The following is a 26,742-nucleotide window of genomic DNA, read 5'->3' on the forward strand; positions in this document are numbered from 1 at the left end:
AAACTATGAATCGCATTCGACACGGTCTTTTCCGATTTGACAGTGACCTGTCATGACGGACACAATGACTGAGACGTCTGTTCTAGCCAATGACAGCAAAGCAGTAGACCTCTTCAAGTCTAGATTAGGCCACATAGTTTTGGAATGCTCTCAGTCCCCTCTTTGTGACCATCTATCATTCGTTGTCCTTCGGGCCTGGTCCTGAAAACTTAGCTTACATGTCGCTAGAGGCATACCCACAGATTCCAGTATCCCTGTAATGTGTAGGGTAGTTCCTAGTCTCGCAGGCTCGTCCGTTTTACAATTCCATGGGATATCTTTGTGGACCGACAACCAGAATAGGTGTATTTTGAACTGTTCAGTTACCTCGTTGAGAGATCTGCGACAGTCGAGGACGGTTTTTATGTTAAGAAATACGTTCTCCCTAGGTACTTGGAACCAATTTTTAAAACCATAATCGTATTTTACTCCCGAAAACTTTTCATTTGATTCCCATATTGTCCCGATTGGTCCACTTTGACTTTCGGCGTTACTTTTAAGGGGTTACTTGGGCCCGATTTTTAATACCATATTCATACTGTGCGCATGTATATATTCATAATGTGGAGTCTCATATTGTCCCGATCGCTTCACCTTTGGTCAGTCCACCCGATCAGTCCACTTTGACTTTCGGGGGTACTTTTGGGGCGGTTTTAGGTTTGGGACGTCTCCCTAGGTACTTGGAACCAATTTTTAATACCATATTCATTCTCTACTACCGAATACCTTGCATTGGTTCCATATAGTCCCGATCGGTTCACTTTTGATTTTGGGACGAACTTTTGGTGCGATTTTGGACTTGGGGCGGTGCCTTAGGTACTTGGATCCAATTTCTAACAGCATACCGTTCCATATACTTTTGGGACGGTTTTGAGCTTGGGGCGTCTATGTAGGTAGTTGGACTCAATTTTTAATACTGTATTCATACTCTACTGCCGAATATCTTTCAGTTGAGTCCCATATTGTCCCGATCGGCCCACTTGTGATTTTGGGCGGTTCTTTGGCGGCGCTATTTTGGGAGCGCCCCTTGGGTTCGATTCCCGCCAGAAGCTTTGGTCTGTCGCTAATATGGTATCACAATGGACTTAAAATTGTCTAAGTGAGTCTGTAAAGGACTGCCACTTTTACATAACCTAACCTAACGTTTGGGGCGGTTTTGGGTCTGGGACAGCCTCCCATGTTCACTGACCAATTATTAATAACATTATATAGCCTATTGTTCCTTCCAGACCAACCTACACAATTCAAGAAAATCGGTTCAGCCGTTCTCGACCCCCTCCCCTTAACCCATTTTTAAAAACGCCAGATCTCGGAGATGGGTGCACCGATTTAAGCAAAATTTTGTTCGCCACCTTATGGTAATCCAGAAATACAAAATTGGTGTAAAACTTTGAGTTCAAATAAAATGGGGGGACGCCCCACCCCAAAACCCATCCAAACGGACATTTTTATCGATTGGACAATATGGGTATCAAATGAAAGGTATTTAAGAGTAGAATATAAATTGATATGCACATTTGACACCAAGTGGGGCCGCTCCCTTCCCAAAAAAAACGGCCCACAAATTACATATTTACCGATTGGGGCAATATGGGTATTAAATGAAAAATAATTGAAAGTCGAGTACGAAGCTGGTATAAGAATTTGGTTAAAGATGTCTACAGGACCTCCCAAATCCCAAAACCCGCCAAAACGGGCATGTATACCCAACATCACAAAATTGGTATCAAATAAAAGATCTATAAACCTGGCATAAAAGTTTAGAACATTGAGTCTGGAGACCGCCCCCTCACTAAATACCCTTCAATACGACATGTAATGATAATATGGAACTAAAAGAGAAGGTCTAGAGCAGTAGAGTACGAATCTTATATTAATATAAGGATCCAAATATCTGAGCCAGACATAGTCGGACAGCCCTTCAACAGGATATGTAGATTGCAACCATAAAGGACTCAAATAAAAGGTCTTTGAAAGCAGGGTAATCATTGGTTATAATCATTTGGGTCCAAGTGTGGGCGGGACTGACCCCTTCCTCCCAATAAAACTGTCATGTTGTCTGATCGAACTATCATGTTGTCTGACCGAGAATATATTGCACACAAATGAAAGAACAAGTGTCTGGGGACCACCCACAAAAAAACAGAAAAAGGGAAATTAAAACAAGTAAGAGCGTGGATCGCATTTGTCGAGTTCTATGCGCGGTATCTCTTTTAGGCAAACAAAGAATATTGAATATGAACTGTTATGCTATTGGAGCTATATCAAGTTATAGTCCTATTCAGACCATAAATGAATGCTGAACATTGTAGAAGTCATTGTGTAATATTTCAGTTCATTCGGATAATAATTGCGCCTTGTAGGGTCTCAAGAAGCAAAATCGGGAGATCGGTTTATATGGGAGCTGTATCAAGCTTTTGATCGATTGAGACCATATTAGATACGCATGTTGAAGGTCATGAGAGAAGTCGTTGTACAATTTCTGCCAAATTGGATGAGAATTGCGCCCTCTAGAGGACCAAGAAGTTAAGATCCCAGATCGCTATAAAGGGCCGCTATATCAGGTTATGTACAGATTTGCGCCATACTTAGCACAGTTATTGGAAGCGATACCAAAACACTACGTGCAAAATTTCAGCCAAATCGGACGAGAATTGCGCCCTCTAGGGGCTCAAGAAGTCAAGACCCAAGATCGGTATATATGGCAGCTATATGAAAACATAGACCGATTTGGCCCATTTACAATACCAACCGACCTACTCTAACGAAAAGTATTTGTGCAAAATTTCAAGCCTCTAGCTTTACTCCTTCCAAAGTTAGCGTGCTTTCGACAGACAGACGGACGGACGGTCCGACGGACGGACATGGCTAGATCAATGACATGACGATCAAGAATATATATACTTTATGGGGTCTCAGACGCATATTTCGAGGTGTTACAAACAGAATGACGAAATTAGTGTAGCCCCATCCTATGCTGGAGGGTATAAATGGAAGTTCGGGACAGAGTTCGACACCGATGAAAATTTTTTGTGTTAGAGTAAAAATTACAATGTTTTATCTCATGTGTTAGCTTTATAATACGATTTTGAAAGTAGATAACCAATATAACAAACAAATAAACATGTGCATAGCTGAAATGTGCCCATAGCCTTGAAAATCTTGATTGTCCCCTCCAAAATGCTGAAAGAAAAATCAATTTTCGAAAAGTCATTTTAGGGTGTAGCGAAGCGCACCGGGTCGGCTAGTAAAATAATATCCATGGTGCAGGCTAAAACCCACTGGGTATCCATAGATCGACCTATCCGAATTCAATGCATTTTGTTTTGAATTATTTGTAAGTTCTTTTGGGTATAGAAAGTGTACAAATTAGCTCGATTTGATTCAAATCAGCTTTTTCTACCTTTTTTTTGCAACAGTCGTAATCGAGACGGCAGCTTTTATTGTCAAATCAGAAAAATTCAAATAGCTCACATCATTATTAAGGTAGCGCGTATATTTGTAACATTATGAAATACGATTTATGAATAGACTTGGTCTTAGATAGACCTTGTTTTCACAGACTGAACCATTTTAATATGCCTACAATGTTCAACAATCGACAGTTTATCTTTCGTATCAAAACTAAGCTAATTGAATATTGAAATAGTCTTTGTAGATAATTAAAAAAAACGTTAAGAAATAGCCGCACATTAAGAATATATGTACACGATTTTATTATTCAAGTTACCCACCAAACAATGACAATGAAATTCTATGGCCAAACGCGTAACTGCATTACAATCGTTACACGCCCAGCTAGATACTTAACATATTGCATAATTTTTGTCTTCAACATTTGATTGCTATTTCACAATTGCTACGCGACGTTTTGACACTTCCTAACAGGCATCCATTTACCCATACTGTGTAGGCAACCTATGAGAGATTAGTCTACCGTAATATTGACATCTAAGCCTAGTTATTACGGCATCCTCATAGTCGACACTTCGATGAGAGATAGCATTCAAAACATACATGCAAAATCTTGGCCACAACACAAAGAGACATTAAAACAAGTAATAACGCCCGAAAGAAGAACAAAGACGACCTTTTGATACCCTACGCGATAATGGATAGTGGAATTATATACATAAAATACAACTGAGAAGATCGCAGTCTTCTAAAGCAATATACAAAATAAAGTACAAGAAAGCTATGCTAAAAATAAACAAGTAAAAGCGTGCTAAGTTCGGCCGGGCCGAAGCTTATATACCCTCCACCATAGATCGCATTTGTCGAGTTCTTTTCCTGGCATCTCTTCTTAGGCAAAAAAGGATATAAGAAAAGATTTGCTCTGCTATTAGAGCGATATCAAGATATGGTCCGGTTTGGACCACAATTAAATTACATGTGGGAGACCTGTGTAAAATGTCAGCCAATTCGAATAAGAATTGCGCCCTCTGGGGGCTCAAGAAGTGAAATAGAGAGATCGATTTATATGGGAGCTGTATCGGGCTATAGACAGATTCAGACCATAATAAACACGTATGTTGATGGTCATGAGAGAATCCGTCTTACAAAATTTCAGGCAAATCGGATAATAACTGCGACCTCTAGAGGCTCAAGAAGTCAAGATCCCAGATCGGTTTATATGGCAGCTATATCACGTTGTGAACCGATTTGAACCATATTTGGCACAGTTGTTGGATATCATAACAAAATACTACGTGCCAAAATTCATTCAAATTGGATAAGAATTGCGCCCTCTAGAGGCTCAAGAAGTCAAGACCCAAGATCGGTTTATATGGCAGCTATATAAGGTTATGAACCGATTTGAACCATACTTGGCACAGTTGTTGGATATCATAACGAAATACTTCGTGCAAAAATTCATTCAAATCGGATAAGAATTTCGCACTCTAGAGGCTCAAGAAGTCAAGACCCCAGATCGGTTTATATGGCAGCTATATCAGGTTATGAACCGATTTGAACCATACTTGGCACAGTTGTTCGATATCACAACAAAACACGTCGTGCGAAATTTCATTCCAATCGGATAAGAATTGCGCACTTTACAGGCTCAAGAAGACAAGACCCAAGATCGGTTTATATGGCAGCTATATCAGGTTATGGACCGATTTGAACCATACTTGGCACAGTTGTTGGATATTATAACAAAACACGTCGTGCAAAATTTCATCTAAATCGGATAAGAATTGCGCACTCTAGAGGCTCAAGAAGTCAAGACCCAAGATCGGTGTATATGGCAGCTATATCAAAACATGGACCGATATGGCCCATTTACAATACCAACCGACCTACACTAATAAGAAGTATTTGTGCAAAGTTTCAAGCGGCTAGCTTTACTCCTTCGGAAGTTAGCGTGCTTTCGACAGACAGATGGACGGACGGACGGACAGACGGACGGACATGGCTAGATCGACATAAAATTTCACGACGATCAAGAATATATATACTTTATGGGGTCTCAGACGAATATTTTGAGTAGTTACAATCAGAATGACGAAATTAGTATACCCCCCATCTTATGGTGGAGGGTATAAAAAAAAACAAGTAAAAGCGTGCTGAGTTCGGCCGGGCCGAATCTTATATACCCTCCACGTGGATCGCATTTGTCGAGTTCTTTTCCCGGCATCGCTTCTTAGGCAAAAAAAGATATAAGAAAAGAGTTGCTCTGCTATTAAAACGATATCAAGATATGGTCCGGTTCGGACCACAATTAAATTATATGTTGGAGACCTGTGTAAAATTTCAGCCAATTCGTATAAGAATTACGCCCATTGGGGCTCACGAAGTAAAATAGAGAGAACGATTTATATGGGATCTGTATCGGGCTATAGACCGATTCAGACCATAATAAACAACGTTTGTTGATGGTCATGAGAGGATCCATCGTACAAAATTTCAAGCATATCGGATAATAATTGCGACCTCTAGGGGTCAAGAAGTCAAGATCCCAGATCGGTTTATATGGCAGCTATATCAGGTTATGGTCGTGAGAGGATCCGTCGTACAAAACTTCAGGCAAATTGGATAATAATTGCGACACCTAAGGGCTCAAGAAGTCAAGATCCCAGATCGGTTTATATGGCAGCTATATCAGGTTATGAACCGATTTGAACCTTATTTGACACATTTGTTGAAAATAAAAATAAAATACGTCATGCAAAATTTCAGCCAAATAGAAATTGCGCCCTCTAGATGCTCAAGAAGTCAAGTCTCAAGATTGGTTTATATGACAGCCGTATGAGGTTAGGGACCGATTTGAGCCATACTTGGCACATTTGTTGGATATCATAACGAAACACGTCGTGCAAAATTTCATTCAAAGCGGATAAGAATTGCGCCCTCTAGAGACCCACGATTGGTTTATATGGCAGCTATATCAGGTTATGGACTGATTTGAACCATACTCGGCACAGTTGTTGAATATCATAACAAAATAATCGTGCAAAATTTCATTACAATCGGATAAGAATTGCGACCTCTAGAGGCTCAAGATGTCAAGACCCAAGATCGGTTTATATGGCAGCTATATCAAAACATGGACCGATATGGCCCATTTACAATCCCAACCGACTTACACTAATAAGAAGCATTTGTGCAAAATTTCAAGCGGCTAGCTTCACTCTTTCGAAAGTTAGCGTGCTTTCGACAGACAGACGAACGGACGGACAGACAGACGGACACGGCTAGATCGATATAAAATGTCACGACGATCAAGAATATATATACTTTATGGGGTCTCACACGAATATTTCGAGTAGTTATTAGTATAAATACGATATCGATAGAATTTGAAAATTTTGTATAGATCTGGATATAAATCAGATTATGGACCGAGCCGTACTGCTTTTGGCTATTGGAGATAATATTTCAGCCAAACTGTATTATGATTGCGTCCTATAGGTCCTTAAGAAGAAAAATCAGTTTATATGAGAGCTCTATTAGGTTATGAACCAATTCTGACCATATTTGGCACAAATGTTAAAGGTCATAGGAGAAATCGTTGTGCAAAATATCAGCCATATCAGGCAAGAACCGCGCCCATTAGGGGCTTAAGAAGTGCATTTGGGAGATTGTTTTATACTTGGTACGTGTGTTGGAGGTCATGGGAGAAGTCATTGTTTGAAAATTCAACCAAATCGGATAAGAATTGCTAGCTCTTGAGGCCTAGATATATAATCGGGAGATGGGTATATATGAGAGCTATATCAGGTTTCGAAACTAATCGCATTATACTTGTTACATCTGTTAAGTGTCATAGTCATAGTACAAAATTTCTGCCAAATCGGATAAGAATTGCGCTTTCTACAAGCTCAAAAAGTATAATCAAGAGATTAACTTATATGGCAGATATCGAACATAAACCATTTTTTTTTAAGTAATTTGTGTACAAAATACTCTCCAACTCTTAAATTTCCTATTAAAATCCTTTGTCAATTTTTTGACAGAAATTCGATAATATGAAAAAGTTGTGAACGTGACTTACTTCAAAACGTGACTTGTGTTTAATTAAAAAGCATAGTTTTAATTTTTCCTTTAAGTAATTAAAGCTACTATTTTTACCATTAAAACCACAAAACAAATAGAAGCTTGCTAAGTTCGGCCGGACTGAATCATATATACCCTCCACCACCGATAGCATTTGTCAAACTCTTTTCCCGATATCTCTTTTTAGGCCATCAAAGGATAAAAAACAAGTAAAAAGGCGTTAAGTTCGGCCGGGCCGAACTTTGGATACCCACCACCTCGGGAATATACGTAAACCACCTTTCATCAAAATCCGGTGAAAATTGTATACCTTTTGTCCCATAGCAGTTTTATCAAAATATGTTCCGATTTGGACCAAATACTTATAAGTACAAGTCTTTGTTCAATTGTGTATAACAAAATATTGGTATTTTAAGCTTTGTCTAAAAATAAACCGATCTGAGCTACATACGACACGGATTTCGAAAAGCCTAACATAAGTCAAATTTCAGTGAAATCGGATTATAAATGAGCCTTTTATGGGGCCAAAACTTTAAATCGAGATATCGGTCTATATGGTAGCTATATCCAAATCTGAACCGATTTGGCCCAAGTTTCGGAAAAATGTGGAAGGGCCTAACTCAACTCACTGTCAAAAATTTTGGCGAAATCGAACAATAATTGCGCCTTTTATGGACCCAAAACCTTATATTGAGAGATCGGTCTATATGGCAGCTATATTCAAATCTGGACTGATATGGGCCATATTGCAGGAGGAATTCGAAGGGCTTAACCTAACTCACTGTCCTGAATTTCGGTGACATCGGACAATAAATGCACCTTTTATGGGCCCAAAACCTTAAATAGAGAGATCGGTCTATATGATAGCTATATCCAAATCTTAACCGATCTGTGCCATATTGCAGAATTATGTCGAGGGGCTTAACTTAACTCACTGTTCCAAATTTCGGCGACATCGGACAATAAATGAGCATTTTATAGGCCCAAAACCTGAAATCGAGAGATCGGTCTATATGGCAGCTATATCCAAAATTGGTCCGATCTACACCAAATTGATGAGGGATATCAAAGGGCCTAACACAATTTACTGTCCCAAATTCCAGCAAAATCGGATAATAAATGTGGCTTTTATGGGCATAAGACCTTAATCGGAGGATCGGTCTATATGGCAGCTATATCCAAATCTGAACCGATCAAAGCCAAATTGACGAAGGGTGTCGAAGGGCCTAACACAACTCACTGCCCCAAATTTCAGCAAACTCGGATAATAAATGTGGCTTTTATGGGCATAAGACCCTAAATCGGAGGATCGGTCTATATGGCAGCTATATCCAAATCTGAACCGATCAAAGCCAAATTGACGAAGGGTGTCGAAGGGCCTAACACAACTCACTGCCCCAAATTTCAGCAAAATCGGATAATACATGTGGCTTTTATAGGCCTAAGACCCTAAATCGGAGGGTCGGTCTATATGGCAGCTATATCCAAATCTGAACCGATCGGAGCCAAATTGACGAAGGGTGTCGAAGGGCCTAACTCAACTCACTGTCCCAAAATTCAGCAAAATCGGAGAGTAAATGTGGCTTTTATGGGCCTAAGACCCTAAATCGGAGGATCGGTCTATATGGCAGCTATATCCAAATCTGGACCGATCTGAGCCAAATTGACAAAGGATGTCGAGGGGCCTAACACAACTCACTGTCCCAAATTTCAGCAAAATCGGATAATAAATGTGGGTTTTATGGGCCTAAGACCCTAAATCGACGGATCGGTCTATATGGGGGCTATATGAAGATATAGTCCGATATTGCCCATCTTCGAACTTAACTTGCTTATGAACAAAAGAAGAACCTGTGCAAAATTTCAGCTCAATATCTCTATTTTTAAAGACTGTAGCGTGATTTCAACAGACAGACGGACAGACGGACGGACATGTTTAGATCGTCTTAGATTTTTACGCTGATCAAGAATATATATACTTTATAGGGTCGGAAATGGATATTTCGATGTGTTGCAAACGGAATGACAAAATGAATATACCCCCATCCTTCGGTGGTGGGTATAAAAATAATTGCTATGCTATTGGAGCTATATCAGGTTAAGGTCCGATTCGGACCATAATTGTTTTGAATGTTGGAAATCATAGTAGAAGTCATTGTGTAAAAGTTCAGCTAATTCGAATGAGAATTGCGCCCTTTATAGATTCAAGAAGTAAAATAGGGAGATAGGTTTATAGGGGTATCATGCCATAGACCGATTCAGACCATATAGGACACGTCTGTTGAAGGTCATGGGAGAAGCCGTTGTACACAATTTTAGCCAAATCGGATAAGAATTGCGCGTATGATACGCATGTTGAAGGTTATGGGAGAAGCCGTTGTACAAATTTTTAGCCAAATCGGATAAGAATTGCGCGCTGTAGAGGCTCAAGAAGTCAAAATACCAGATCGGTTTATATGACATCTATATCAGGATTTAGGCCAATTTGATCCATATTTAGCAAAGTTAAAGCTTTTATGAACTTTAGACCCTTTATCGGCAGATCGGTTTATATGGCAGCTATAACTAAATATAGTCCGATATGAACCATATTTGGGTCCTACGTTAAGAGGCCTAAAGCTACTCATTGTTGCAAATTTCAGCGAAATCGCTTAAAAAATAAAGCTTTTGTGGGCTTCAGACCCTTATCGGCAGATCGGTTTATATGGCAGCTTTATCTAAATATAGTCCGTTCTGAATCATATTTGAGTCATATGTCGGGAGGCCTAAACCTACCCACTTTTTTAAATTTCTGCAAAATCGGAAAAAAATAAAACTTTTTTGGGCATCAAACCCTTTATCCGGAGATCGGACTATATGGCAGCTGTATCTAAATATAGTCCGATCAAGTCCATATTTAGGTCAGATGTCGCGAGGCTTAATGCAACCCATTGATTCAAATTTCAGCGAAATCGCGTAATTAGTAAAGTTTTTAAGGGCTTCAGTTCCATATTTGAATCAGATATCGGGAAGCTTTAAACTACCCACTGTTTGAAATTTCAGCGCAATCGGATCAAAAATAATGTTTTTATGGGCTTTAGACCCTTTATCGCCAGATCGGTCTATATAGCAGCTATATCCAAATATGGTCCGATTTGGCCCGTTCAAGAACTTAACCATCGTGCATCAAAAAGACGTATCTGTGTTAAATTTCAGCTCAATATCTCAATTTTTGAAGGCTGTAAAGTGAATACAAAAGACGGACGGGCAGATACAGGGACATCGTTGAATCATCTAAGAATTTTACGACGATCCGAAATATATATATATATATATTGCAAACGGAATGACTAAATGAATATACCCCCTATCCTAGGGTGGTGTTTATAAATATATTGCCATTCATTGGCAATCAGCTAATATTCAACGAACAGGTAAATAAAGATAGTTTATAATTAGTTGTTAATATAGTGTTGAGTTGTGGTAACACTAGTCAACAGAAAATTTAACAATTTTAACATTCACAAGCCGAGAAGGTTTAACTTGAATAGAATGTGTGTTGAATTAGAAAATTAATATTTTTTGAAAACAAGTAGGGACGGGCTAGATTCGAACAAAACCGACCTTTTGATTTCCTACGCCCATGAGACATGATGAGTATTACATATTGTAGGAGTCAAAGACAATCGCTGTGTCTAATTTTGATAAAATCGGATGATAAATATAAAGGGTGCTTTCTTAGATATAAAATAATATTCGTATCTAAGGGTTTGGAGGTATACAAATCTAGTCATTCCATTTGTAACACTTTGAAATATTAATCTGCGACATTATAAGGTATAGCGTTATTTTTTAGCTATTATCATTTTTGCAACACTAATTTATTTATGATTTCGATTCTGAAAAAAAAGTTAACTAATGTTACACTTATGCTGGACAGCATTTTAAAAATGTCGCCCCAACCCTCTAGTGTTACACTTTTACACTGAAGGATGGGGGTATATTCATTTGTCATTCCGTTTGCAACACATCGAAATATCCATTTCCGACCCTATGAAGCATATATATTCTTGATCAGCGTAAAAATCAAAGACGATCTAGCCATGTCCCTCCGACCGTCTGTCCGTCCGTCCATCTGTCCGTCTGTCCGATATTGAGCTGAAACTTTGCACAGATTCTTTATTTGTCCATAAGCAGGTTAAGTTCGAAGATGGGCTACATCGGACCATATCTTGATATAGCCCCAATATACACCGATCCGATTTTGGGTCTTAGGCCCATAAAAGTCACATTTATTATCCGATTTTTTCCAAAATTTGGGACAGTGAGTTGTGTTAGGTCCTTCGACTTCCTTCTTTAATTTGGCCCAGATCGGTCCAGATTTGGATATGGCTGCCATATAGACCGATCCGCCGATATAGGGTCTTAGGCTCATAAAAGCCACATTTATTATCCCATTTTGCTGAATTGGGGTTAGAGAAATAGGTTAGGCCACTTAACATCCTTCTACAATTTGGCCAAGATCGGTCCAGATTTGGATATGGCTGCCATATAGACCGATCTCTCGGTTTAAGGTTTTGGGCCCATAAAAGGCGCAGTTAGTGTCCGATAATACCAAAATTTGGGACAGTAAGTTGTGTTAAGCCCTTCAAAATCTTCCGTAAATTTTGCCAAGATCGGCCCAGATTTGGATATATTGTAGCTGCCCTATAGACCGATCTCTCGATTGTGTTATACACAATTGAACAATGACTTGTACTTATTAGTATTTGGTCCAAATCGGAACATACCGGATTTCGACGAAAGGTGCTTTACATATAATCCCGTCGTGGTGGGTATCCAAAGTTCGGCTCGGCCGAACTTAACGCCTTTTTATTTGTTACATTTTCAATCGAACATATTCATATGTCCATGCGTAGTCATTTCGACCAAATAATAGGTGAAACCGCATCCTCGTCTTTGGATGAAGAACTTTTTAGCAATGTATCTAATTTATATATTTATTTTTAATAATTTGCCGCTTTATTACAAATATTCAACAAATATTGACTTCTTCTTCTGTTTAAACAAAATTTGCTTGAATGATAGCCGATGACTGTGCAAAATTTCCACCGTAGACTTGGCACGGTGTAAGAAATGCATCATTTTCCACTCTCTATAGAAAAACCATTACAAACGAACACTACATCGGTGGTGGGGTTACATTTTTTTGAACAAAAGAGCACAAAATTTCGACTTCAATGCAATATGTCAAAAAAGAGCAGGAAGAGCAGGTTATGTTAAGTTAGGATCAGTTGACAATTTACCAAATTATTGCGGTATAAGTCAAAATCAGCCAAAAATATATATGGGAGCCATATCTAAATCTGAATCAATGAATCTCTATAAATATCAAAATCCGTTGATAAATTTGCATGCAAAGGCTCTAGAAGTAACAAGTAAAAGCGTCCTAAGTTCGGCCCGGCCGAATATTGGGAATCCATGGATTCTGCTAAAAATGTACACAAAATAAATTTAGTTGAAGGGCTTTTGGCTGGTTTGGCAGAAAGTTGGTACGTAGAGCAAAAAAAGTGTGCTAAGTTCGGCCGGGCCGAATCTTATATACCCTCCACCATAGATCGCACTTGTCGAGCTCTTGCCACGGTATCTCTTTTAAGGCAAACAAAGGATAAAAGAAAAGAATTGCTTTGTTATTGGAACAATATCTACCATAATTGAACTGAATATTGGAGACCATAGTATAAGTCATTGTGTAAAATTTTATCCAAATCTAGTAAGAATTGCGCCCGTTAGGGGCTGAAGAAGTAAAAGAGAGGAATCGGTTTAAAGGGGAGCTGCATTAGGCTATAAACCGATTCATGTCATATTCGAGACGTATGTTAAAGGTCATGAGGGAAGCCATTCTACAAAATTTCAGCCAAATCAGATAATACTTGCGCCCTTTAGAGGCCCAAGAAGTCAAGATCCCATATCGGTTTAAATGGCAGCTATATCAGGTTATAGACCGATTTTAACCATTCTTAATACAGTTGTTGGAATTTATAACAAAACAGGTCATGCTATATTTCATCCAAATCGGATAGGAATTGCTCCCTGTAGAGTCTCAAGAATTCAAGACCCCTGATCAGTTTATATGGCAGCTATATCAGATTATGAACCGATTTCAACTATTCTTAGCAAAGTTGTTGAAATTGGTAACAAAACACCTGATGCAAAATTTCAGCTAAATCGGATAATAATTGCGTTCTCTAGGGACACAATGGCAGCTATATGGCAGCTATATCAGGTTATGAACCGATTTGAACTATACTCAGCACAGTTGTTGGAAGTCATAATAAAACACCTCATGCAAAATTTCAGCCAAATCGGATATGAATTGTGCCCTCTAGCGGCTCAAGAAGTCAAGTTCCCAGATCGGTTTATATGGCAGCTATAGCAAAACGTGGACCGATATTGCCCATTTACAATCCCAACCGACTTACACTAATAAGAAGTATTTGTGCAAAATTTCAAGCGGCTAGCTTTACTCCTTCGGAAGTTAGTGTGTTTTCGACAGACAGACGGACGGACATGGCTAGTTCGACTTAAAATGTCATAACGATCCAGAATATATATACTTTATGGGGTCTTAGACGAATATTTCGAGCAGTTACAAACAGAATGAAAAAATTAATATAGCCCCATCATATGGTGGAGGGTATAAAAATCGAGTGATACATATGGATATGGGAGTTATATCTAAATCGTAACCGACTTCTATGAAATCCAATAGCTATATCTGGAGTCCAAAGAGAAATCTTCGTGCTAAATTTCGTGATAACCGGTTAGGAAACGATCATATTATGACAATATTAGTCCTAATCGGACGAACATACATATGGGAGGTATAACCAAATCTGAAACGATTTTTTCCAATTTCAATAGGCTTCGTTGCTAGGCAAAAAAGATGTCTGTGTTAAATATCAAGACGATCGTATGAAAATTATGACCTGTATTCTGTACACAAAGACGGACAGACAGGCGGACGGAAAGACAGCCAGACATAAATTGTTAAATCGAATCAGATTTCTATCTCTCTTCCTACTGGGTGTTATAAACAAATTCACAAAGTTATAATACCCTGTACCACAGATGTGGCATACATAATACCCTTAACAATAGATGTGGATTAGTGTTATCTTTAATTTGTTGCAAACACATAAAAAAACTTGGTTCTTGATCAAGTGATTAAATGATTGATGACTATTGATTGTTTGCCGTTCGAAAACAATAGAGAATGTATACGTCAAAATGATTTGAAAATACACAAACAGAAATCAATGTTATTCAATTAAACTCCACAGTGTGCGACGAGGTAAGTTCGTCAGTAGCAATCAGCGCTTGTTTTTAATTATATATTTTTAGCGGAAAAAAAGAGATAAATGCTACTCACACTTGAAGATACCAACATTGTCATGACGATTTTGTCCCGCTATCATAATTATTGCGTTCGTCATAAATTCTATGGCTATCGCATCGTAGTGCTACTACTACTAACAGATAGGCTATGCTTTTTTTATGGAATGCTGGTTCATATTCGTACACATAGAAAAAAAAGGATGTACGAATGTGATGAGCGGCGAAATTTATGACATTTATCTGTGAAATCGAAATGTTCAATATTTGACACGATAGGACTTTCGATTGATAGGCGTTACTGACACTGACTGATTTAAGGTATGAACATATTTGGCCATGCTTTTTTCCACAGTGCAAAGTATCTTCGTGAAGCAATCTTTTCCAGCTTGTTAGTTGTAAAGTAAAATTCATCATAATAACTTCAATGGCAATATTTGCCCAAGAGTTTTTTCATTTTTCAATAAAAGTACTAATTAAACCGTAAAGTCAAATTGTATCTTAAAGAATAAGTTAATAAGGAAATGTTGGATAAAATTTTTTTTATGGTGATAATCAGTAGTTTTGATTAATAGGCCTATACAGCCACTTAAATAAGAGGTAAAATCAATTGAGTTTAAGTTACTACACTCAGAGAAATTTGTTAATAAAAACAGCAAAAAGTTTGCTGTGAAAATGTGATAGCAGCAAATTGTTGCTAAAAAACAATTTTCTGCCGTTTTCAAACAGCAAAATTTTGATTTTAGTCTGAAAATGCGTCATAAAACTTGCATAATATGTATTCAGGCCTGTTCTGGTTTTTGAATTCGCAAAAAATTCTTTTGTGTGTATTTTTCAAACCGAATACTTTTGAGGTCTAAAATCGTTTTAGGTTCCTCTTACTGAACAGAACTTTGATCAAAGTATGCATGTGAATTTTTATGTTCCAAAGTTTGCAAAAGTTAAACCAAGGTAAATCTTTAGTTTTGTGTTTTCGATCTGATGGTCTTTGGTGCCAAAGAATTTCAGAATACCATTTTATTAAATTTAATAACATTTTAAATTTAATAACATTTATGGTGTGAATCGATCGATAGCTTGATACAGCTCCCATATAAACCGATCTCCCGATTTTGCTTCTTGAGCCCCTACAAGGCGTAATTCTTATCCGAATGAAACTGAAATATTACACAATGACTTCCACAATGTTCGGCATTCATTTATGGTCCGAATCGGACTATAACTTGTTATAGCTCCAATAGAATAGCAGTTCTTCAATATTCTTTCTTTGCCTAAAAAGAGATACCGCGCATAGAACTCGACAAATGCGATCCATGGTGGAGGTTATATAAGATTCGGCCCGGCCGAACTTAGCACGCTCTTACTTGGTAATATTTATATGAGCTAGATCAATTATTGATCGATATGGACCGTACTTGTCATGGCTGTTAGAATTCTTAAAAAAATACCACCTCCTAAATTTTAGGCAAATCGAGTAAAAGTTGTGCCCTCCAGTGGCTCAGAGGGTCAAATTGGGAGATCGGTTTATATGGTCAGCCGAATGAAGTATGCCATGGCCACCTGTTGTGTTTGTAGCTTTCCATCGTGCAGGTTCCGTGAAGTATCAGATCGTACGTTTATCGCCGCGCTGAGACGGGTGCGAACCTTTGCTGCAACAAGGTAATGATCCGAATCGATGTTCGTTTCACGAATCGATCGTACATCTAACAAGCCGGTTGAATGCCTTCCATCTATCATAACATGATCTATTTGGTTTCTCGTTTTTTGATCGGGTGAGAGCCATTTGGCCGTGGTACTCCTTCGATGTTGGAATCTGGTGCTGCTAACTATCAACATGATAGTTAGCAGCACCTTTGCAGCGGCGATTAGTTTCAATCAAAATGATCTCAATGTTTTCTCGTGTTTTGATCGGGTGATAGCCATGTGGACGTGAGAATTCTTCTGTGTTGGAATCTATTGTAGTACTGCTAACTACTTTGTTCTTTGCCGTGGTCAAGTCTATTAGCCTCAATCCAATATTATAAGTTTCTTCGTGTAGGCTAAATTTCCGACTGTTGAGTCCAAGATATTTTCCTTCCCTATTTTTTTTTTCATTAAAATCTCCCAGAACTATTTGTATATCATGGGCGGGACTGGGCTGTCATATTATCTTTCTAGGCGCTTGTAGAAAATGTCATTGGTCTGTTCGTCCTTATCTTCCGTCTGAACATGGGTGAAAATATGGTTGAAGTTAAAGAATTTGGCCTTTAAGAGGATTGTGGAGTTGTTATGGAGACTTCCCCGGGCTATCGCACTTACTGTGTAGCGGTAATGTTTGTCCTGTACTTCCCCAAAACATCCGCCAGTGTGTATGCTGAACCCTCTTTATAAAGAGTTCGCACATTCCAGGTACAGATACTCAAGGGATGGTCCTTAAAGGGCTCAACACATCTTTTTATACCCACCACCTTAGGATGGGGGTATATTCGTTTTGTCATTCGGTCCGTCCGTCCGTCTGTCTGTTAAAATCACGCTACAGTCTTTAAAAATAGAGATATTGAGCTGAAACTTTGCACAGATTCTTTTTTTGTTCATAAGCAGCCCATTCGAAGATGGGCTATATCGGACTATATCTTGATACAGTCCCCATATAGACCGCTCCGCCGATTTTGGGTCTTAGGTCCATAAAAGCCACATTTATTATCCGATTTTGCTGAAATTTGGGACAGTGAGTTGTGTTAGGCCACTCAACAAGTTATTGACATTTGGCCCAGATCGGTCCAGATTTGGATATAGCTGCCATATAGACAGATATCTCGATTTAAAGTCTTGACCCCATAAATGGCGCAATTATAATCCGATTTCACTGAAATTTGACACAGTGACTAGTGTTAGGCTTTTCGACATTTTTATTTGGATATAGCTGCCAAAAAGACCAATATTTTGTTATACACAATTGAACAATGACTTTTACTTAATGGGGGCTTAATATATGCATTTTCACCGGATTTGACGAAAGGTGGTTTGTATATATACCCGAGGTGGTGGGTATCCAAAGTTCGGCCTGGCCAAAGTTAACGCCGTTTTACTTGTTTTTCTTGTTGCATCTAAAGCGTTCATTCATCTTCATGTCAACATTGATTGATTGACTTTTAATTGTTTCATATTAGGAACTGCGAAACAAGAAATGATGAATTTAATCTGGGCCAGATTAGAGGTACTACAAATTGAAAGTTATCTGGCCCACGATTATCAATAGCCAGTAAAATCAAAACAAATTTTGATTTGTATAGCTCTCATTCATTGTCATTAGATATCTTATTTATTTCATAAAAAAATAAAGGTAAAACTCAACAAAAAGTAAATAGATAATATTCGATTTAGTCTAGAACTTGATACCGAATCCACTCAAGGAATACTTTAAGAGATAGTCGAATATGTCAACCATTCAACCAGCAATTGATTTAGTTTTATTTTGTCGTTGCTTTGTAAACATTGGAACGTTTTCTTTGTTTCATTTTAGATATCGACGAATTTTAAAGTGCACGCGGAAAAGACACAGTGAAACTCGATGATTGTTTTAAAAGCGATTTTATTGGAAATTTTCAATTTGAATCCGTATACGTGATAATACATAGCCTTCTTACCCCCCATTTTCATTTATCAAACGAAGCTTTTCGTTACCCCTAAAATATCTACAAACAACAACTTCTACACTTTTACTAACCTCCTCTGCAACGCTGCTACAAAGTAGACCTCACTAGAACGAATTTCGTCCACTAGCAACATTGAGAAAACTCCAAAAGTCCTACAATGATAGTCGATAAATCGGAAAATATTGGCGAGCATGCTTGGACGAAGCTACTCGACGACAAGGAGACATCAGGAAAAGGTGCTGTGATTGTTAAAATGTCCAATAAAAACGAAAATAGTCTTAGACACGATAAACTCAATATAAAAAATCTTAAGGAGAATAGTCAGCTGACGGCAAATCTTGTCGACACACCCGCAAAAGAATCCCTGGCCGATGATATCATGGGTGAAGGAGGAAGCGGTGGCTCTTTGGGGGCCAAAGATGTGAATGAGTGCACCAAACTAAATGCCAGTGCCGGCGGCGTTGGTGGCAATGGAGACGAAAAAAATGTTCAAATACAACGCAAAGAATCTATACTCGGTACATTCCATAGACATTTAAGGAGATCCATAAAGGCTGTTAGTGAATCACCGGGACCCATAACAAGGTGAGTAACCGTAGCAAAATGAAAGTGCAAACACCATAAAAAGCTAAATTACCTTGAAATATGAGGTGTTTCGAAGTGTAGATGACCCAGTTTTCACCTTCAGAAAAAAAAAATTAACCAGCTATTGATTGGTGACTTAGCCTATAGCCTTGAAAGTGACGTCAAAATGATCAAAATGATTTCGGCTAATTTGGAAAACTTTTTTTATACCCTCCATCATAGGATGGGGGTATACTAATTTCGTCATTCTCTTTGTAACTCCTCAAAATATCCCTCCGAGACCCCATAAAGTATATATATTCTTGATCGTCATGTCATTTTAAGTCGATCTAGTCATGTCCGTCCGTCTGACCGTCCATCCATCCGTTCGTCCGCCCGTCGAATGCACGCTAACTTTCGAAGGAGTAATATTAGCCGCTTGAAATTTGGCACAAATACTTCTTATGAGTGTAGGTCGGTTGGTCGGATTGTAAATGGGCCATATCGGTCCATGTTTTGATATAGCTGCCCTAGCCATGTCCGTCCGTCGAAAGCACGCTAACTTTTGAAGGAGTAAAGTTAGCCGCTTGAAATTTGGCACGAATACTTCTTATGAGTGTAGGTCGGTTGGTCGGATTGTAAATGGGCCATATCAATCCATGTTTTGATATAGCTGCCCTATAAACCGATTTTGGATCTTGACTTCTTAAGTCACTAGAGGGAGCAATTCTTATCCGATTTGGCTGAAATTTTGCATGAGATGATTTGCTATGATTTCCAATAGCTGTGTTAAGTGTGGTTCAAATCGGTCCATAACTTGATATAGCTGTCATATAAACCGATGTGGGATCTTGACTTCTATTGCCTCTATAAGGCGCAATTCTAATCCGATTTGGCTGAAATTGTGCATGGCGTGTTTCGTTATGACTTCCAACAATTGCGCTAAGTACGGTTTAAATCAGTCCATAACTTCATATAGCTGCCATATAATCCGATATGGGGTCTTGACTTCTACTGCCACTAGAGGGCGCAATTCCCATCCGATTTGGCTGAAATTTTGCAAGAAGTGTTTTGTTATGGCTTTCAACAGTTGTGCCAAATATGGTTATAATTGGTTCATAACCTGATATAGCTGTCATATAAACCGATCTGGGATCTTGACTTCTGGGGCCTCTGGAGGTCGCAAATATTATCCGATTTGGTTGAAATTCATACAACGGATTCTCTCATGACCTTCAACATACGTGTCAATTATGGTCTGAATCGCTCTACAGCCTGTTACAGCTCCCATATAAGCCGATCTCCCTATTTTACTTCTGGACCCCCATAAGGGCGCATTTTTTATTCGCCCTACACAACGACTTCGACTATGGTCTTTAACTTTCAGTTCAATTAGTGTCCAAATCGAACAATAACTTGATATTTTAGCTCCAATATCATAGCAATTCTTTCCTTTTGTCATATGTTTGCCTAAAAAGAGATACCGGGAAAAGAACTCGACAAATGCGATCCATGGTGGAGGGTATATTAGATTCGGTCCGGCCGAACTTAGCACGCTTTTACTTGATTTTTCAATATTTTCTTCTGAAAATGGTATAGATTGCCGCCTTCTTAGCTTGTCGAAATATTTTCTTTGGCACATCAAGATTTATTGTATTTGCTGATTTTGACGTGCGAATAAAATTTCCATTTTTTGTATGTTTTCAAAATTTCAATTAATATTCGCAAAAGAGCGTTTCGCTTTGCTCTTACGGTGGTAGTAAATTTGAAAATTGCAAAAATTTATTGCAAGCATTCATCAGGCGGTCGTTGGTACTGAGTGAGTTAGTGATTCATATTTGGTTTGTAAATAATCATTTCTTACATTTCAATAAAAAGTTTGATTTTGAAGTCTAAAATATTGAGAATCGGAATCATGCTGATGCCTTAATTTTCATCAGTTGTTTATGGCTTTCACCGAATAGGAGAGTACACTGATAAAAATAAGTTAATGGGAATTGACGGACGTCAACTAGAAATGTGGTAAAAATATGGGCTAAAATATTATGAAAGCCCCGCCGCGCCTTCTTTACAATGTGCGGAGTCGTAGTCACGAAGACTCCTGCACATATCAAAAAATTGAGAAAAGGCAAAAATCGGATGGTGCCGACTATTTAATACCCTACAACTACCTTATAGATGGAAGTTGGGAGCTATATCTCGTTTCGAACCAAATTTGATAGAATTCGGTGAAGGTTTTCAATCAATTTTCAACTTCAAATTTCGAGCAAACGTCTTCAAAATTGTTATAACTACGGCTCTTTATGTGCAAATAGAGCAAATGTCAAGAGTCATAAAAAAATTATCGTGATAATTGGTTGAGAATTGACCACATTATTGCAAATTACTCAAATGTATATGGCAGTTTTATCTAAATCCTAATTCATTTCGACCAAACTCTTTAGATATTGAGAAAAGAGTTGTACAAAATTTTGGGAAGATTCGTGAAGAAATGTGCCTTAGAAGTGAAAATCGGGCGAAATCTACAATATATGGGAGGTATACCTAAATCTATCGAGAATCATTAAAAAATTATTCCTTCGAGTAATTCGGTTGACATATGACCATTTAATTCCAATATAAGTCCAAATCGGACAGACATATATATGAAGTAATATCTAAATCTGAATCGATTCTTAGATATTGTGGTAGTCGTGGAGGAAAGCGGTATTGAAAATGTAGGGAAGAATAAATGTGAATAAATGTGCTTGATGTGGCTAAAGAAGTGAAAAGCTATATTTAAATCTGAACCGACTTCTTTGAAATTCACCAATTATTTTGAAAGTGCTTTAAAAATCCTTCCTACCAAATTTCGGGAGAATCAGTTAACAAATGACCACATTTTTGCATTTCTAGTCCAAACCGGACGAACATATATCCAAGGAGTTCGGTTACAAATCTGAACCGATTGTAACCGAACTCCTTAGATATTGTGGTAGTCATATAAGTCAGTGTTATGGAAAATTTTGTTGAGATTGGGCAAAAAATGCGGTTGCAAAGGCTCTTAAAGTGAAAATCGGGCAGTACATATATGTGGGAACTATATCTAAATCTGATCCATTTTCGATGAAATTCACCTGTACTGTCGAGAAAGATAATGGAAACCCTTGTGCAAAATTTCGTGAGAATTGGGTTAACAAATGATGATTTTATGGCAATATTAGTTCAATTCAGGTGAACATATATAGCCGCTTGAATTTTTGCACAGGTACTTTATATTGGTGTAGGTTGTTAGGGATTGCAAATGGGCTATATCAGGTCAGATTTGGATATAGCTCCCATATAAACCGATCTTCAATCTTGACTTCTTGAGCGGAATTCTTATTAGAATTGGCTTTAATTTTACACAATGACTTCTACTATGTTCTCCAACATTCATCTCAATTATGATCCGAATCGGACCATAACGTGATATATCTTCAATAGCATAGCAATTCTTTTCTTTTATCCTTTATTTGCCTAAAAAGAGATATCGGGAAAAGAACTCGACAAATGCGATCCATGGTGGAAGGTTTATAGGATTCGGCCCGGCAGAACTTAGCACGCTTTACCTTGTTTGTCCTAATTTTAAAGATTCGAGCCAAAGATGTGCAAACTTAATTGAAAGATGATACATTTTTCATCTTTTTAAGAAAACATCCCCTCCGGTGAAAATAGTTGCCTTCATATTTAGGGTTTTTATATCCACCACCACAGGAAATATTGATCTAGGACCCCATACAGCATATATATTCTTGATCGCCTCAATATGTTGAGTCGATCTAGCCATCTCCGTCTGTCCGTCCTTCTGTCGAAATCTCGACAGTGGTCGAACGCGTAAAGCTAGCCGTTTGAAATTTTGAACAGACACTTAATATAAATGTATGTCGTTGGGGACTGCAAATAGGCCTTATCTATTCCGATTTGGATGTAGCTCGCATGGAAATTGTAGCTAAGGGTGCGAACAGAGTGCACGCTGAAAGCTGAGCCGAGATTGCAGTAATGTATTTTAAACATGTTCGGACCCTAAGACAGTAAACCCGAATTATTCTCCTAATTGTAATTCTCATCGACTTATATCAATAAGTATGAATCACACATAAGCTGTGTTCCTAATGGTTTTGCTCTTTCTCCTTCATTTTAATATTGGCATATTTTGTCTAAGAGACTCTGACATAAGACCGCCACTTTTAAGTATATGTGCGAAATTTTAAGCGTATCGCTTTATTCGTACGAACACTTTGTGACAAGTCGATCAATAATTTATGAATACGCAAACCGATATCTTGGGTGTTATAAACGGAATGACGATATTAGTTACCGCTATACAAGTTGCTGGGTTTACCATATGCCGTAAAAAATTACATGTCCCAGTTGCGGTTTACGAATCTCAACGAGAATAAAGTTTCTTCCTAAATCAACTTTGACGATTTGGGAACGGTTGATGTTCCTCTTTGTGTGTTAATATTTGATTAGAGAATGCATTCAAACATCGTTTGATAAGTTTGCAAAATATAGCGCAAAGAAAATGGTGCTATAAGTATTACAGAGACATAGCTCAACACATCAATACCCTATGATTTTATTGGAATGGAGGGTTTCTCTGTGTTTAAATCTGACAGGGAAGACGTGGGGGAGGTATTGCAGTTTTCACAAGAGACATTCTCAAGCCAAAATTTCGTCCGAGATTGAGTACTGGTGATATAATTGAGTATAATTTTATTGATCTAAAACAATTAAAAAGGCGTTAAGTTCGGCCCGGCCGAACATTGGATATCCACCACCTCGGGTATATATGTAAACCACCTTTCTTCAAACTCCGGTGAAAATGCATACCTTTTACCCCATAGCAGCTGTATCGAAATATGTTCCGATTTGGACCAAATACTAATAAGTACAAGTCATTGTTCAATTGTGTATAACAAAATATTGGTCTTTTTAGTAGCTACATCTAAAACTAAACCGATCTGAACCATAAACGACACGGATGTCGAAAAGCTTGACATAAGTCACTGTGTCAAATTTCAGTAAAATGGGATTATAAATGCGCCTTTTGTGGGACCAAGACTTTAAATCGAGAGATCGGTCTACATGGCAGCTATATCCAAATCTGTACCGAATTAGGCTAAGTTGCAGAAAAATGTCGAAGAGTCTAACACAATGCACTGTCCCAAATTTCAACGAAATCGGACAATAAATGCGCTTTTTATGGCCCCAAAACCTAAAACCGAGAGATCGGTCTATATGGCAGCTATATCCAAATCTGCATCGATCTGAGCCAAATTGAAGGAGGATGTCGAAGGGCCTAACAAAACTTACTGTTCAAAATTTTAGAAAAATCGGATAATAAATGTGGCTTTTATGGGTCTAAGACCCTAAATCGGCGGATCGGTCTATAGGACAGCTATATCCAAATCTGAACCGATCTGGGCCAAATTTCAGCAAAATCGAACAATAAATCCGTCTTTTATGGGCCTAAGACCCTAAATCGGCGGATCGGTCTATATAACAGCTACATCCAAATCTGGACCGATCACATCCAAATTGAAGAAGGATATCTAGGGGCCTAACACAACTCACTGTCCCAATTTTCAGCAAAATCGGATAATAAATGTGGCTTTTATGGGCCTAAGACCCTAAATCGGTGGATCGGCAGCTATATCCAAATTTGAACCGATCCGTGCCGAATTGAAGAAGGGCCTAACATAACTCACTGTTCCAATTTTCGGCGAAATCGGACAATAAATGCTCCTTTTATGGCCCCAAAACCTTATATCGGGAGATCGGTCTATATGGCTGTTATATCCGAATCTATACCGATCTGAGCCAAATTGAAGAGGAATGTAGAAGGGCCTAACACAACATAGGACAATAAATGCGCCTCTTATGGCCCAAAACCTGAAATTGAGAGATCGGTCTATATGGAACTGATCGGTAAATGTTTCCCGATATCCCGGGAAATGAAAAATGCTGGGAAAAGTAAATCCCTCATCAAAAGTTCAATCTCCAGTCCAGCAATGCATCCAGGTGTATTGTGCTTTGACGAATCGGATCCACGCCTAGGCCACATTCTGTAGCGCTCTTCGGTATCGTATATAGAGCTTGCTGGAGTGTATAGCTCAGAGTATTGGTTAACAATCCACTAACCTCGATTGCCACATCATCGGCATACGTGACCACTTTTACACCAATTAATTCCAGAGACAATAATATTGTGTTAATAACAAGGGGACAGATGTTCCCCTCAAGGTGTCGCTCTACAGACGCAAATAAGTTATTAATAGACTTTCTTAAGGCAGTTTTGATACCTAGAGTTTCCAACTCGTTCATGATTGTTGTCAATTTTACATTATCGAAGAAATTGTCTCAACCTACATATATTCCTTGACAGGGAGAAGGTCTTTTGGGTAGGTCACGAAGGCGTTCGACCAGTGATATGTTGTCAGGTCCTGACAATTTAAAGAATTCAAAATTTTAGGTTGCCCAAAAAATTCTTGGCTTAGAAAAGATTTCCTCAACAATCCTCGACGAATTTTTTTTAGCTCAGCTTTGTAGGTGTCCCAGTCCTGGGGTGCACTTGTGCCTTTTGCCTAATTGAAAAGTCTTCTGAGCAACTAGTTCTGTCGATCACCTTGGTGTAAGTTTTTTGGCCCTTGGCTGCATTCTAGGGCATTTAGATTCAAGCGAGTCATTCCGAGCGTTTCTGAAGTCATCATTACTTAAAGTTGTTATGCAAATTGCAAATTTTTACATATTTTCCCCATGAACATTCCACTAAGGAACTGAGGCAAACTTCTCACATATCAATGAGTGTAGTCCGATTCAAGTTTAAGCTCAATGATGCCGAAGTTCGACACCTCTTTGGAGAGAAGTTTTACATGGCATAGTACCTCACAAATTTTGCCAGCATTTGGAGGAGAAAACCACCGCTGAAAATTTTTTTCTGGTATCGCTAGGATTCGAACCTAGGCGTTCAGCGTCAGCGTCTAGGCGATAGGCTAATCTATCGATGAGCTTTCAGTGCAATTCGTAATTCACCTTAAACTGATGTCTTACATCATAAAAATGTAACGTGACTATTAAAGTGTTCAGTTAGTCTGTCATAGAATTGTTGGCTAGTTTTCAGGCCATCAAATTAATAAAAAATCTTTTTTTTTTTGCCCATAAATAATAAACAGGAAATCTTATGTGTGCTAATGCAATCAAACCTTCTCCTCTATTCAATGTCAGTCGTTACTCAAAATTTGTTTTATTTAATAAATAAATGAAAGAATGACGAGTGAATGGAATGAATTGAGATGAAAATTTCTATCTCTCTTTGAGTTTATTAATCTTTCTTCGCTATGGAAAAGTATGATTTACCTACACACACTCGCGTACACACTTATGGAGAAAATAAATTATTTCACAATGAAGACAGAGTCCAAGGAAGGTTGTGTTTCTTCTTCTTCTTCTTATTCTTTGTAATATACAGACACATATAGTAGGCAAACTATAACACCACCCCATATCAGCCCATGAGATATCTTCCGCCTTTGTATGAACGATAAGAAAAGAAAACATCACTCAAATCATTATGGGCCAGTGAAAATCACGAAAACTACAAACATGTGTC

The 26,742-nt window shown here is 38.3% G+C and overlaps 1 protein-coding gene across 2 annotated transcripts in view; it reads left to right on the forward strand.

Annotated features, from left to right (window-relative positions):
- Positions 1–26,742, forward strand: part of LOC106081645 (G protein-activated inward rectifier potassium channel 3) — a 294,704-nt gene that overhangs the window by 170,491 nt on the left and 97,471 nt on the right. For both annotated transcript variants that reach the window (XM_059362670.1, XM_013243758.2), the window contains one exon: positions 18,413–19,130. In XM_059362670.1, coding sequence (XP_059218653.1) covers positions 18,703–19,130 — 428 coding nt within the window. In that variant the 5' untranslated portion in view covers positions 18,413–18,702. The remainder of the gene's footprint in view (positions 1–18,412; positions 19,131–26,742) is intronic.

The sequence above is a fragment of the Stomoxys calcitrans genome, chromosome 2 (genome assembly GCF_963082655.1).
Source record: "Stomoxys calcitrans chromosome 2, idStoCalc2.1, whole genome shotgun sequence".
Classification (NCBI taxonomy): domain Eukaryota; kingdom Metazoa; phylum Arthropoda; class Insecta; order Diptera; family Muscidae; genus Stomoxys; species Stomoxys calcitrans.